Source organism: Gekko japonicus, unplaced genomic scaffold, assembly GCF_001447785.1.
Source record: "Gekko japonicus isolate JY-2015 unplaced genomic scaffold, Gekko_japonicus_V1.1 scaffold576, whole genome shotgun sequence".
In the NCBI taxonomy this organism is placed as follows: domain Eukaryota; kingdom Metazoa; phylum Chordata; class Lepidosauria; order Squamata; family Gekkonidae; genus Gekko; species Gekko japonicus.
Window position 1 is genome coordinate 101,848 of NW_015172022.1, and position 16,457 is coordinate 118,304.

The 16,457-nt window shown below is 40.3% G+C and overlaps 1 protein-coding gene across 1 annotated transcript in view; it reads left to right on the forward strand.

Moving 5' to 3' along the window:
• Positions 1 to 16,457, forward strand: part of TRPM3 (transient receptor potential cation channel, subfamily M, member 3) — a gene marked incomplete at its 5' end in the record, with an annotated part of 125,436 nt that overhangs the window by 82,230 nt on the left and 26,749 nt on the right. The window contains 3 exons of the mRNA XM_015420511.1: positions 4,132 to 4,260; positions 6,219 to 6,470; positions 9,113 to 9,323. Coding sequence (XP_015275997.1) covers positions 4,132 to 4,260; positions 6,219 to 6,470; positions 9,113 to 9,323 — 592 coding nt within the window. The remainder of the gene's footprint in view (positions 1 to 4,131; positions 4,261 to 6,218; positions 6,471 to 9,112; positions 9,324 to 16,457) is intronic.

The following is a 16,457-nucleotide window of genomic DNA, read 5'->3' on the forward strand; positions in this document are numbered from 1 at the left end:
TTGTGGGGGGGGGGGGCTTTCCCTTGCTGCAGTCTTCCATTTGCAGCTGTCAGAGAAGCTCTATGTTTCCTAAGTTGACCAGGGGGTCGCACTGGATAGCTTATAAGGCTTCCAGCTCATTGATTCCATATTTGTCTTTGCTGGGTCCAGTTAAACTGAAATGGCAATTTGCAGTTAATCAACTATACCAGCATCTATTCTTTTTCACTTTAGGCAATGCTGGGACGTGGCAATGGAGAGTCCTCACGAAAGAAGGAGGAAGAGGAAGTTCACAGCAGGCATAGATTGATCCCCTTTGGACGGAAGATCTATGAATTCTACAATGCACCAATTGTTAAATTTTGGTTCTACACTGTAAGGGGGAACTATTATTTTGTCATTTGTTTAGTGGCAAAACTTTGCATATGCCTCTTCATTCATATGTTTACATTGATAAGGCCATGCAGTGTTTGAATGTCTAACTATGCACAAGTTGATGATTGTAGGTGGTTTGCAGAAGAATTTGAGCCCCTCTGTATGTTACTGGGTAGTAACTAGGAACTAGTGGGATGTTTACTCCAGTTCCTGCCAACATAATGGGAGGGAATAAAAGGGTAGCTCAACAAACTGGCTTCCCTGTTTGTAACTCTTAGTGAAAAATCAGCTCCGATATTTGCACTCCATAAGCACTCTGACAGACCTCCGAGTCAAATTACCTGTTAACTATCACTTCAGTGGACTGCAGGTGTACATGATCCCCAGCACAGAAAAAGAGCTTCCTCCATTGGAATGGATTGTGGAATGGAGGGATGTGCACTTAAGGAGGGGATGTTATTTTTATAATTTGGATTTTGGAAATGGTTTCCATACTGGTATTCTGTATTGTGCAGATCCCTAATACCATTTTGGGGGGATTCTAAAATTTTGGGGTTCCATTATTGCCTATGGGAGGATTCTTTCTGGGGAGCTAGAGTGATTGTATTGCAAGAAAATGACACTGAAACTGCAAGAGAGCTATTCCTACATGTCCAGTAAGTGGGGTTCCATTATTGCCTATGGGAGGATACTTTCTGGGGAGCTATTGTATTGCAAGAAAATGACACTGAAACTGCAAAAGAGCTATTCCTACATGTCCAGTAAGGAATCCCCAAGTTTCAACCAAATTAAATCATAGGATACAATTCCATGAGCCCCTGAATGAAGTGCCCCCAACCATTCTGCTTTCCTTCATTATTTCCTGGGCTCCATGCTTTCTCCAGGGCAAAGAAGCCAACAGCCAAACACACAAGAGAAACCACTGCCAAAAGCCTCCAGATGCAAACAGAACCAACAAGCCCAACAGAACCAATGTCAAACCAGCAAATACCAGCAGAACAACAAGCCAGTATAGCAAGCCCACCACAACCAATGTCAAACCAGCAAACACAAGCCACACCAACTTAAGCAAGGGACACTATTGCAAGCCCAACAGAACCAATGTCAAACCACAGAAGCCAAGCAGTACCAAGCCCAACACAACAAATGTCAGACCAGAGAATCTAAGATAAACGAACCTGACAAGCCAGTACCAAAGCAGCCAGCAACACCTGGCAAGACACACACACACACAAAGAAGGCCTCAGAAAGCAGGAGGAAGAGGTTTTTGGGTACCCATGTTCTCCTCTTTCTGCATTCTGCAGCCTATACCATCACTGCCTCACAGGAGGAGCCTCAAGAACTGCAGCTGCCCTTCATTACTGGCGCTCCTGTTCCCTCCCACCCCTCTAAAGAAGAAACAGCATTAATACAGCATGCAGGAGTTTCATTTTAGGTGCTTTTGTGGAATCTGCTTGTTTTAATTGAAATACTCGTGTATTTTCCTAATATCTCTTGTTCAAATTATATTTGTGGGTTTTATTCTTTATGACCCTGGCAGGAACATTTTGGCACCATATTCATTTTCTGCATAGAACTGGGCTGAAAGGTGCTAAACCCCAACAACAACCCTACGTGTTGCACAGAAACAAGGATTGAGTTGAGGGTTGGTTTGTAAAAAAAAAAAATTAAGAACCCAATTTGTAACGTGGCTTTTATATAGGATCAATTAAATTGGATAATCTCCCTAGCATTTCTCTTTACTACTGAGTTTTAAGTTTTGGGAAGAGAATTTTTCCTGAACTCCCCAATACAGACTGAGAGGATAAGACACATGCTCACTTCACTCACTCACAAAGTCCAGGATTGGGTAGTTCAAAAGCAACAAATTGATCTTCACGAAGACCGATTGCTCAGTTCTCCACAGGAGAGAGATGAGAGGTACAAGCTGAAAATGACGCCCCTCTGGGGAAAAAATATGCTCACTCTGCATCAGTGTTCCCTCTAAGCTGAGTTAGTGTGAGCTAGCTCACATTTTTTTAACCTCCAGCTCACACATTGTTTGTCTTAGCTCAGAAAGAGTGGTTCCAGAGCAAACTAATTTATGCAGTAGCCAAATTGCTTGCTCGCAACTTGAATGCCAGTAGCCCACAGAGTAGAATTTTTGTTCACAAGACTCAGTAGCTTAGAGGGAGCATTGCTCTGCATGCTCATTGGAGGGCATGGGAGGAGCTTCTGAGCCACAAAAGAAAGGTCTGGCCAGACCATCTCATTCATGGCCCAGTAGCTCAATGGATCAGTGGTAGATGACTCATAGGGCTCAGAGAGATCATCCCTTACCATTGCATTTGCAGAAGCCTGGCTTGTGTGCCTCATGTTCCCACTGGCACCAACTATCTCCTTGATGGCCTCCATCATCAGGGCTATCCCAGGAGTGGCTATGAGGGAGAACCCTGCTCAGAAAGGTGGGAGTGGGGAGATAAGCAGATCTGTTTCCCCCTCCTCATATTTTCCTGGAAGCAGCATGCCCCTCTTGGCCGCACCCACTGAGAGAGCTCATCTCTCCAGCAAATGAGCTGGACAACATACTTGACAAGGCTGCCTTTGATGTATGGGTCACCCAGGGTCACCAACAACAAGGAGAAGAAGACGAGGAGATTGGATTTATACCCCGCCCTTCACTACCCAAAGGTGTCTCAGAGGGGCTTACAAACTCCTTTCCCTTCCCCTCCCCACAACAGACACCTTGTGAGGTAGGTGGGGCTGAGAGAGCTCTTGACAGAAACTGCTCTTTTTCAAGAACAGCTCTTATCAGAACTACGGCTTGCCCAAGGTCGTCCAGCCAGGTGCAAGTGGAGGAGTGGGGAATCAAACCCGGTTCTCCCAGATTAGAGTCCACGCACTTAACCACTACACCAAACTGGCTCTGCTTGGTGAGAGGTTTCGAGCAGGCACAAAAGCACAAGCTTTTAAAACCCTTTTAAGAAGTGCAAAACTAAACCAAGGGAAATTCTATTTTTAAAAGAACCAGAAGGAAAACAAAAGTTCCTCCCTCCAAATACAGTCCTACAGGCAAAAACAAAACAAAAAAATATATTTTTAAATAATGTTTTAAAAGCAAAGTACACTGTGAGCAAACCAGTCCTGGACATGAACAAGAAGACAGGAAGGCAGCTGCAGACAGCAGAATTAACCCAAGGCTCAGACAGGACAGAGCAGCAGAAGCATGCAGCACTCCAAAACATCCAGCCCTGAAACTGGATGTGGGAGCTGCAGCCAGGCCTGCTGTTTACCCTCTTTGCCCATGCTCAGAGACCCATGGAGGGCTGTGAGAGAATTAGCGTGATTGGGCAGAGAGTTCTAGTGCTCCCCTAATGTTTGATCCCATTGGCTGGGAGAGCTGCCTCCCTCTGCCTCCCTCACCCTCCCTCCCATTTGACTGGAAACCTATCAAATGGAATATCTGGAAATATTCTGGAGCTGATCATCAGTATTCTGAGAATCTCAAATATCCCTTTGGATACCCCAATATACCTGAAAAATACTAATGAGAGTTTTTTTCCAGTTATGTATTTGGACCAGATATATCTGAGTACACATCTTTAGCAGGATGCATCAGAACTCCCACCCCTCAAGGAACTGTGCACATCTTTAGCAGGATGCATCAGAACTCTCAAGGAACTGATGGCCCAGAATGTTAACCTTCTTGCTCAAATATGATCTTTTAATGCAAATGATTTGACTAGGTTTGGGAAAACTGATATGACCAGCAGAAAAACTAAGTTTATTTCTTTGCAGATGGCATACATTGGGTACCTGATGCTGTTCAACTATATTGTGTTGGTGAAGATGGATCGCTGGCCTTCCACACAGGAGTGGATAGTGATCTCATATATTTTTACAATGGGGATAGAGAAGATGAGAGAGGTAATATTATTGTGAAAGGCATGAAAATAGAAATGCTTTCTCATGTTCTCTTTTCCCCAAAATATTTATATGTTGTTTTAAATTTATCAAAAAATGTATTTTTCTTTTTTTAAAATAATGCAAGAGTAAAATTTTAATACTGTATATTCATGACCTGGTTTTTAAAAGTGATATTCCCCCGCTTCCCAAATTAAAATATCATTTGGATTTTCCACATCCAAGTATTAAAACTGCTGGGTTGCTATAATGGCAGGTTTTTATCTAATGTTAGCTTGATTTGGCATCTAAATTCATGCACTTTGACAAACTGAAGTTTGTTTCATGCTCACAAACCATTAAACTGCAATTTACAGTTATGAAATCAACCCCAATTTGTTAAACTTGCTAATTCAATCAAAGGCTTCCTGAACTTGGAACTTTTCAATCTCTGCTTCATGTACAAAAAGGAGAGGGAGGTGTAGGAGGAATACATCACCCAAACCTGAGAATGAACCAAGTATGATCTTAGGAGGGAAATAGTTTGCTCATAATATAGGGATATAGGAATATATAAAAGTGAGCTGTATGTATACAGTAATGAAAAGTAAGGAGAACAATATTCACAACAACCACAAGGGGGCTCTTTGTCATTGATAATATAGGTTTTGAAGAAAGTTATCTAACTGAAAGGATGTCTAGTAATATGGATGTTTACATTTTCCAGAGAAGTCTTTTCAGCTAAGTTGTTGTGTCTTTATTTTATTTCCACTCATAAATAATTCTTGATAAATTGTTTGTTGAACTATAAAAAATCAGTATAGGCTAGAGTATTCACAGAAAATGACTCCAAAATTTATACTGCAGTTATTTCTTCAGGCTAGTTTGTCTTCTTAGAATCCAGATGAAGATCTATAATGTGGTTCCAGTCAAACATCCTCCAAAACGTTCCAGGCCAGATTAATGCTAATCACAGTCTGTCCCCAGAGTGATCTACAAACAGAAGAGAGGCTTAATTAATACAATAATATATTTTCCAGTTTCAGAGTACAGATGTTAATAGCAATGTTTAAGCACCAAATCAGTCTCTAAAAAGAAATGCAAAACTAAAGTCTGACCCACTTTTTAAAACACCTTATGCATTTAGTAGGGGGAAAGGTCACTTGGCTAGATCAGAAAGCAATCAGAATTAATTGTAGAGTATTATTATTAATTTGTTTATTTATTTTTCTAATTGTTTCACTGCCCTTCTTGTTGCTGTGTTATGCCAATAAAGGTTTATGTATGTATGTAAGAGTATTATAACACTGTCCAACCTTGCAAAAGTCACGCAAAGAGTGTAGTATGAAATACCCAAGTACACTGTAAATTCCAAGAACAGACAAGTATACTACAGGTTGTCAACAGTAGCTTGTGTCTGCCTTGATACAATTTGCATGGACAATATATGCACAGAGCCCCTTAGTGGAATAGAAATAAAGAACTATGTTATGACCACGTCACATTGTAGCTGGCTCCAGCAGCTGGAGCATTACTTTAGACAGAGCAAGGTTGCAAGAAAGCCCCAGAGAGTATGCTTTCTGAGGGACAAGTAAAAAGAACATATCAACCCTCATGTCAATTATGAACAAGCAATGAAGCATCTCATAGGCTGGGGGGGAGGGGGGACAGGAAGGGCCCAGCTGAATGTGTTTCCCTAGAATCCAAAAGACTACCGCTCTTACTGGCCCTTCCTATTCTGCCCCAGGTTGAGAAGCAGACCTCTATGGGCTTTAATGGGTGCCCCTCATATGCTGAAATATTTTGGAGGCCAAGGTGTAGCTATGCAGTTGTGCTTCCCATGTGTAAATGCTGAATCACGCCAGCAGTTTCTTAAATTTGGTTTTAGCTTATGTAGTATATAAATACCTGCCATGTTTCCCCCTTTGGGGGTTAAAGTAAAGTAGCAAGTCTATCCCTGCATCCTCTTTCATGTTCTCTAGATATTAATGTCAGAACCTGGGAAGCTGCTGCAGAAGGTGAAAGTGTGGCTTCAAGAGTATTGGAACGTTACCGATCTCATTGCCATTCTCCTGTTCTCTGTGGGTATGGTACTTCGCCTCCAGGATCTGCCACTCAGGAGTGATGGCCGTGTGATATACTGTGTCAACATCATTTACTGGTATATCCGATTGCTAGACATCTTCGGGGTGAACAAGTATTTGGGGCCATATGTAATGATGATTGGGAAAATGGTAAGAAAAGTGTCCCATCCTTCCTGTTTGTCTTGCATGTTAACACTGAAGCAATAGGTGTTGCTCACTTCATGCAACCTCAGAGATTAAAACAGTAAACCTGCCTCTTGGCAGTGCAAAATTCTCACCGTTGGCCACCAGAAGAAGACATGAGCATTTCCCACATCTTCCTCCACACTGTCTTCACTTTCTTTTAGCAAGATGGGAAAGGGGTACCTCAAGCATCTGCAGAGAGAGATGTTTTCAACAGCAAATCTTTTGTACTGCTCCCCTGCCATGTTTTGGGGGTTTTAATCATCATCATCATCATCATCATTATTATTATTTTCCCTTCCCTCCCACTTCAGGATAAAAACTATAGACTATATATATATTACTACTTTTTTGTTACACTGTACCCAGATCTCTTAAAAGCCCAGATGGTGTTTGAATACATTTTTGAGAAACATTAAAGCCCAATAAAGGCTTGAAGAAAATGACACTCAGAAGAGTGGTTACTAACATTGTGCCCACTGAGCCCACTGATTGGTTTCTTGTTGCCCACTTGCTTTTCCCCCAAGAACATCTCTCTCTCTCTCAAAGCAGAGTGTGAGTCCTGGCTTTCCTCCACTTTGGTGTAGTAGGAGGTGCCCAGAAGGCATCAACTTTATGTCTGCAGGGAGAAGACCCATTTTGAAACAACTGCTTCATTCCATCACAGGAGGATGATTGGCTTGGCACCTGCTAACATTCTGTGGAAACTCCCTACTTTTTCTGATTGGTCTAAGCCCATAGACCGCCATTTTGCGATTGGTACCCCCACGCACATGGCAGTCATTTTGCTGTGGGGCTGGCTACCTATTTCTAAAATTCCAAAACTGCCCACAGTTTCAACAAGATTTAGGACCCTTGACTTTGAGAAATGAGAATAGGTGGAAGGTGATTGAAGCAGCCCTGATGAGAAGGTTGCTCCACTGAACTGGCAACATCTTAAGGGGTTTTATACTTTAGCTTGTTGCCCTTCCTTAGCTTTGGAATGGGGTGAGAAGTAAAAATTAATAACAGTACAATCCTATGCAGTTATACCCATTTAAGTCCACTGAAGACAGTGGGCTTAGAAAGGTGTAACTCTGCATAGGATCGCACTGTAAATGAAGCAAATCTACATCTGTCTTCCACTGATTAAAAAATGGCATGTTACATGAGCCCATAAGTTGGTGTAAATATATCATGTGAACAGACTATTGTATTTGAATCTTCCAACTGCTTTGGAGAAAGAGTGATGAATTCCCATCAGAATTGCTTCAAAGTAATAAGTAATTTGGGGGCTTCATCTTAAAATATACAGCAACATGCGTGTACACTTCTTAATTTCACATAACAACACCCAAATTTACAAAGCTACCTTATAATGAAGTCAGTCCACTGGCTCATCTAGTTTAGTATTGTCTTCTCCGACTGATTCCTTGAGTGGCAGCAGCATTCCGGTGTCCTGAACAAAGAAAGATCTTTCCAAACATCTGCCATCCTTTAACTGGAGATGCCAGCAAAGTATGTGCTCTACAACAGATCCACAGCCTCTCTCCAGCTAATAACTCATAGCTGAATGTATGAACTGTTTCCATTAAAAAAACAACACTCTGGCTGTTGGTATAATATGAATAAAAATCTGTGGTATTAGTGATAAGATGGCTTCTTCACATGGGTAAGTCATCACTGGCCTTGTATATTTTTATGTGAAAAGACCATGTTGTTCTTTTCTTTGGATACTGAATTTAGAACCACACTTGACACTAACCTCAGTACAAGTACGGAAATCAAAAGTGGCTGGTTCATTTGGTAGAATGTCTCTAAATGTAAGATAGGTCAGAATAAATCAAACCAGTAGATTTCCTGTTCTTTTGTCCAAAATAATTTCAACCTTTGAATTCATTAAAAAAGTAATAGAGGGGGGCATTAACTGTCCATAAGCATTCCTTGGAAGAAGTATTTGATGCAGCTTTAGGGTTGCCAGCCTCCAGGTGGGGCCTGGGGATCTCCCGCTTTTACAGCTCATCTTCAGCTGACAGAGATCAGCTCCCTGGAGAAAATGGCTGCTTTGAAGGGTGGACTGTATAGCATTGTACTATGCTGAGGCCCCTCCCCTCCCCAACCCCCGTCCTCTCCTGGATCCACCGCCAAAGTCTCCAGGTATTTTCCAACCCAGACCTGGCAACCCTATGCAGCTTGCAATTTCCACTGCTCTCTTAGGCTATACATAATGTTAATTGTGAGATAAAGGGCATATGGTAACCTATGTAGAATTCTGCAAAATAGTTACTTCTATTGAGTCTCAGTAAGAAAGGAGGACTGTAAGCAATGTAAATAAATAAAGTGCATTCTTATGAAAGGGATTGCAAGAATAAGAGACTGCCCAACAGTAATACAGCAAGATGTCAGAAGAGCTATTTGGATCATGGAAAGGTCAACAGCAAACCTGGACCAGTCTCAAGTGTGCAATAGGTGTTTGAGAGAAAATAGCCACAGCAAGCCAAGTTACTTGTTTACATTACTGCAGCAATAGCAACTCACTATGACCAGGCTGTCTGGATAATCTTTACAAACATTTTCATTAACTTCGCAGGATAAAAGAGCCAAAATATTTCTCTTTTTTCCACTTTCAGATGATAGACATGATGTATTTTGTCATTATTATGCTGGTGATTCTGATGAGCTTTGGTGTTGCAAGGCAGGCAATTCTTTTTCCCAATGAAGAGCCTTCATGGAAATTGGCAAAGAACATTTTTTACATGCCATACTGGATGATCTATGGGGAAGTGTTTGCAGACCAGATAGACCGTAAGCAACTTTATGATTCTCATACTCCAAAGTCAGGTATCAACTTTTGATCAGGTGATGTCTTAAAAAATCATTTTAAACACTCTCAATAAATGGCTCGGGATAGAGGACTCAAATATCACAGGAAAGTATAATGTTAAAAAAAAATCTGCTAATGCTATTAAATTGTTAATTTGGGAAAATAACATCAATATTTGCAAATAAACATAACCATAACTCTGCTAAGCTATTCCTTTTACTTTTTAGCATGAACAAATCACATTGAAAGCAACCAATGTATTATTTGAATTGTGAGGGAATGTCTTTAGTATTTGTGGTATGTTACATGGTACATGGAAGACATAAGGTAAATCTACACAACAAACACATACCGATTTTCTAACCAGTTTAACTATTATGTTATCCCTCAAGGAATTCTGGGAATAGCAGTTTGATGAGGGTCCTAAGCATTTTGTTAGACATCCCTAGCACCCTTCACAGAATTGTGGTTCCACAGGGAGAGGGGATGACATTTAAACCAGTTGAAGTGTCTAGTGTATATATACCATAGTCTTCCATTTTTTCCATCCATTAGTTTGATTTTGGAACATATATGTCAAACATAGTTTGCTATTAAGCACTCAGCACTGAAAGCTACTGGACCAGGTCTTTGGCTGGTACTATTTCTTCAGTCAGTAGCATTCACAGATATGCACCTCCTTCTCTTGGCATATCCTGCAACAAACAATATTATTTTGTCAAAGATTACGATTGGTTTTGTCCAACCATTAAGCAGAAAAAGTAGGTCACAGTGTGTTTGAATCTAAAAGCTATTTCCCTATATGTTTTCCTGAGAATTCATTTGCCTGGCCATCTGCAAATGCCAGTGTTCTATTTTAATGAATCCTCCTGGTGCCACCTGGTGCAACATGCCAGGGCAGATCAGTGGTAACATGAAATGATGCAGCCGTAGGAAAGTAATGAACAATGAGATGCAGACAGGCATGCAGATGAAGATTAGTGAGCCCACCTTTCTGCATAGATTTCCATGGGTGGCACTTCAAAGTAAGAATTTGCTTCAATGGTACTTAGAAACACACACACCCATCTGTGTTCATAGCACCATTATAACACAAAGGGCATCCTTATAAACCTGTACTCCGTAGTACAGTTCATATTTATACAGAATTCAAGAATATGAAATGAAAGAGACATTTTGTGTTTTTCCAACTGTCCAATCTGAACAAAATTAATTATCCTGTATTGTCAGTCACCTTAATTGCCCTTTCACAATATTTCCATATGAATGGAAAAATTGCTAGAACACTTATAATGAATGCTTTTTCTTCTTAATGTTCATAACAATACATACTATCCTTACAAAGGGATTTCTTCTAATTTTTTCTTTCTTTCTGAGTTTATATTTCTGCTTTGTTCCATCTTATTCTCCTCTATATTATAGTTTTCCTTCTTGGACTATAGCAACAGTGCAATCCTAACCGGAGTTCTAAAACCATTGATGTCAATGGGCTTAGAAAGGTGTCACGATTTAGGATTGCACTGCAAGCCTATAATATCTGGAAGAAAAGGGGGGCAGGGGAGCCCCAAACTCTGTTGTTTCCTTTCACAAAGGTGGTTCCTCTACAAGTGGCCATTTATTGATGTTGTACTAAGAAACCCACATAGTGCAACAAGTGCTGCAACAATCTGGCTGGAGGGAGGTGTTCTTTCTTTCAGTGGTGTGCTGATTATAGTTTAGAACCATGCAAACGGAGAAGGGAAAGGACAGGTGTCTCAACATGAGCAGAGTGTGGCTGTAGATGTCTTTTGACAGGCTGACAGATGCTGAGGCCGTGCATAGAGATTCAGCATAAATCTGTGAAATGATTGTTGTCCCTGATGCTTGATCTGTGCATGGTGATGTGGGGGGGCGGGGGCGGGGGAGACTGCAGCATCAGGTAATTGACATCATCTCCAGCTAGCCATGCTATGAAAGAACTTGGGCCATACTTCCCTTGGAGGGCTTATTCTGATGCCCATTTATCAGGGATTACTAAATTCTTACACCTCTTTAAACTTTAGCACTCAGAGAAGGAGAGCAGGGTGGCCCACTTTTGTATTGTGTTACTGTGTCCTCTACTCTTGAGTCTTCATAGATCCAGTCAGATCACTAAGATTTGTGGCTAATTGCTTGCTAGTGATGCTTTGTGTTAATCGGGTAGGTTTCTACACAGAAGTCCAAAATTAACGCTAAAGAAGAAATGTTGTCTGTTCACATCCAGATGATGATTTTATGTAACAAGTTATACTCACAAATTTAAAGCTAATTTCGTGTCTGAATTTGCCCTAGCAGAGGAGAAGCCTGGGCTGGAATACTGTGTGTTTTGTAAGGATATCCCCTTTAGTTCCTTCAGCCTCTGAAAATGAAGTTATCCTGGGTCTTTAAGTCTTGCACTATCCATTGTCAAAAAATATCTGATTTCTCATACATGACATGGTACTAAATTGCCTCATATATGTTAACCTGTAAAAACATACTTCAGTTAAAATGTATGTTATTGGGTATTAACTTTTGGCACTGTTTATTTTTTCCACTGTTGAACAAGAAACATACAGCCATGTATTCTCCACACTGGTCTAAGCTAAATCAGCCACAATGGAGAACTCTGGAGTGTTTGTACTTTCTCAAATGTCAGCTAGCCTACCCTAACAGCTCAACATTTTGTATTAACCACAATCCAACCTCAACAGTATCTTTTTGTATCCAGGATTGTTGGGTTTTTTGTTTGTTTGTTTATTTTGGTTTCTTGAATTTTCCCCCACTTCTGGCTGGCCATAAATTTTGAAACCTATCCAATAGTTTCAGCCTTCACAATATACATTGGACTGAATTTTAGATAATATTTTCTTGAATTTGAGAAATATACAAATACAATTCTAAAATAGCTTTGGCTTTTTGCTTCTGTTTGTTAAGCATGATAACAGGCTGACCAAGTTAACCGTCCACCTCATCAACTGGCAGCCTCTCCATTCCATAGATGTGTTTCCATGATTGTATTAAAGCCCTCAAAACAACACATCTAGTGGTATCCAATCTTGTGCATGTTCTTGGTAATTTTGGTGATAAACAGTCACCTGAATTCTCTTTCAGGGGGGGGGGGAATTGAATGTGCATGGATATTCTGAAGACTGTACAGTGGGCATAGGAGTTAAAATGTATTTATAGAGAGGAAGTATTTGAATTAAGAGTAAATAATGATTTAATATTTGCACTGTTCTTACATATCTGTATATGAACCGAGAAATAACTACATGCTTATATATGGGGTATACTTTTTTTTAATTTAGAAAGATAGTGGGATACAGAAAAGAAAAGGGAAAGGGGAAAAAAGGGTTATACAACATAACTGCATCTGTCAGGGACAATCATGTAGTAAAAAATGTATAAGACAGTAGATATTTTCCCTTATATCACCTTCATTATAATTTTAAGGTATTATCTATAAAATATAATACTTCTTACATTTAGGTTTCAGATTTCATAACTAATCTATTTTGACTACATCATTAGTTTTATCATTACTACATATTCAATATTACATGTTTTTGTCACTACCTTTAACAACTAAACGATATATCAAGATGCAAAGGAAGGTCTATTATATATTTCATATCAAGAACCCATTTGTATTCAAGATATTACATTTAAGACAGGTTTTAATCACCATACATTTGTATATAGTATTTTAGACTGCTTCTCATTCTAAATTTGTCTCCTGCTAGCATAGGACACATAATACACATAATACACACCCCATATCTCCTCAAATTTCATAATAGACCTATTTCTCAAGCAGGTTGTTAATTTTGCCATTACTGCATATTCAGCAAGTTTATTTTCCCATTCTTCTAAATGTGGACAGACATCTAGTTTCCGTTTTACTGCATAAATAGTAAATAGATATAGCTGCAGTCAACATGTATTTCAATATCTCTTCTAAAAATTTTGGTAATTTGTTAGGCAGATCATCTAATAGCATGCTCTTGGCTTCCACTGGGAATTTAAACTTTAATATGTTCTGCATTTTTCAGTGTATTTCTTTCCAATAACTTTTTGCTTTTTTACAAGTCCACCACATATGAAAGAAGGTTCCATCTATGTCTTGACATTTCCAGCATTTTTCTTTGTAGTTTTTATCTGCTTTCTCAATATCCTTTGGAGTTATATACCATTTAAAAAACATTTTGTACCAGTTTTCTCTTAATGTCTGGCTGACTTAAAATTTGATATCTTTTTCCTATAGTCGTTCCCATTCTTGCATAGATATCTGTTCTTTAAAGTTTTGCTTCCACAATTAATTAATTAATACATTTTTTCACTTGTTCATCTTCTGTTTCTAGCTGGAGTAAAATCTTATATATCCATCAGAGTAAATACTCATTTTGTTTTATAATAAGCTGTTCGAATTCAATCACATTTCTTACAACTCTACCTTCAATGCTCATGAGCTCCTTTAATCTTGAGACTAATTGATAATATAGCAGCCATTGAATTATTACACCTTCTTCTTTGATATCTTGTCAAGACTTGATTTTTCCCCTGAGTATTTATCATCATGCCATATGTTAAAATGTCATTCTTATTTCTCGTGTTCTTACCATGGAAAATTTCTATGGGGAACATAAGCAGAGAATCTGAGGGGCTCAATACATTCTGACGTGTAAACCTTATTCTCAAAAGTCCAACTCTGATTATATGACTTCTTTCTAGTGTTATGATCTTTTTAGCTAATGTCTTAATCCATAACTAATTGTGTAAACCTTCATCAAGGTCTGCTGATTCTAATTTTACTATTCTTTGTCTTGAGTGTTTACTCCAGTCCACTATCTATACCAGACCTAGTGTTTGGGAATATAATTCTATATTTGGGATTGCTACTCCTCTATTTTTCTTAGTGTAATATTTTGAAGCTTATTCTTGGTTTTTGCCATTCCATATAAATTGGCTATTGTCTTTTTTCCTTTATATCATTTATAACTTTTTGTAATGGTATTATTAATACTTCTTCAAGATGTTTGTAATATATTGCTGTAAACCCATCCGGTCCTGGTGCTTTATTCTTCATATTCTTTATTACTGGAGAGATTTCATTAATTGTTATTATTTGATTTAATATTTTTCTATGTTCTGATGTAAACTTTGCAATTGGGATGTCTTTTAAATATTCTCATATTCTTTCTTCTGAAACAGATTTCATTTTATATAATCCTGAAAAAACACTGATAATCATTCCTGTATTTCTTTTTCTGCATGTGTAATTTGATCTCCTTTCTTTACACCTGTTATTAATCGTTTTTATCTTTCCTTCCTGAGACAATATGCCAGATATCTGCCAGGTTTTTATCTTTGTTTTAGGAATTTTTATTTTTTTTTCTGTACCTCTTCCACTTCTAACATGTCTAATTGGTCTTTTAATTGTTTGATCTCTGCTAGTGTCTTTTTATTAAGATTGTTTTTATGTTTGTTGTGGGTCAGCCAGGTCTCAGCGGTAGTGAGTACTTTTCAGGAGAAGAGAACTCCTCAGGAGAAGAGCCTTGTGTAGCCAGCCTTGAGTTAACAAAAGCTGACCAGCAGGAAAATTAGCTTCAGGCTTGTCAGGATTCATAGCCAATAGCTGGTGCAGAGCCAACAACACCCTCCAGCCCTGATTCAGCAGGTGAATTTCAGTTGACCATTCTCAGCCCACCAGCATCACCTACACTCTTAAAGCATCACAGACAGAGGCTGAGAGAGCTACAGACAAGACAGCAAAGTGCATGCCTCCTGGCCCGATGCCAGCTGCTTGCTGATAACAAAGATGAGTTGTTGCAGGATTGCTTCTGAGCAACTGGTTGCAAGCATGACCCTTAGGCATGGGGCTATAAAACCAGCCAAGAACGGCTGTTAGGCATGGTTGCAACACATACAATAGATGCTAAGCCACCAACTCTGCCTTGCCTGACTTCTGGACCTATGACCTTGGACTGAATGACTCTGCTTTGCCTGACTCCTGGACCCTTGAACTGAACAACCCTGCCTTGCTTGACTTCTGGCACCTGATACTCAGAGCCTCCACCCAAATTAGCAGTGGCATGGAAGACGCAGCTTCCTCCCTGGCAGACCTGGCTACTCAGAATCAGGCACTCCAAATGCAGGTATAGTAGCTGACAGTTGCCACTGCTGACGTCCCTGCTACCTCTTCTCCAGAGCAATGTCCAGTGAGCCCTCCAGAGAAGTTTGAGGGAGGCGAGGAAGAGGGGAAGGAGGAGGAGAAGACTGGATTTATACCCCGCCCTTCACTACAAAGGAGTATCAAAGCGGCTTACAATCTCCTTTCCCTTCCCCTCCCCACAACAGACACCCTGTGAGGTAGGTGGGGCTGAGAGAGCTCTTTCAAGAACTGCTCATGAGAGTACAGCTCTGAAATAACTTGTAACTGACCCAAGGTCAGACCAGCAGCTGCATGTGGAGGAGTGGGGAATCAAACCTGGTTCTCCCAGATAAGAGTCCACGCTCCTAACCACTACACCAGTTACCTGCATTCTTGGCACAGTGCAAGCTATACATGAAGCTGTGGGAAAGTGATTTCCCCAATGATAAGACTAAGGTCTGTTTCATAGTAAGCCTCTTAAAGGGGAAGGCTGCATGTGCAGTCTGCCTTTGCAGACCCTCTGAAGGCTGAGAAGGCTAACCAGTGTATTCGGCTCCTGTGTCAAGGAGGAGGCACTGCAGCAGACTGTACCACAGACTGCACTCATGGACCAGTACCTGGAAAGGTTGTCAGAGGAAGTGCTGGATGAAATGACCCAAGTTGAGTGCCCTACAGACCTCCAAGCCATGATTTTGCTCTGCCTACACATCAATGGTCACCTGGATAGCTGGAAGCCCTCAACCAGGAAACCCATGAGTGGCTCATTTGCCGTGCTCCAACAGTTACCATGACCAAAGGTACAGGGCAGTATACCAGCTGGCCAGAGGACAAGAAGCCTCAGCTGCCAGTGCTAAACCCCTGGTCCCAAGAGGATATAGTCCCTGCCACTTGGGACACACCAAAGCTCTCCTGATACCAGCCCCTGGCATCTCCTGATCCCAGTGAAACTCCAACTACCAGAGGGGCACTCATTGTTGGTGTATGCAATTATCAACTCTGG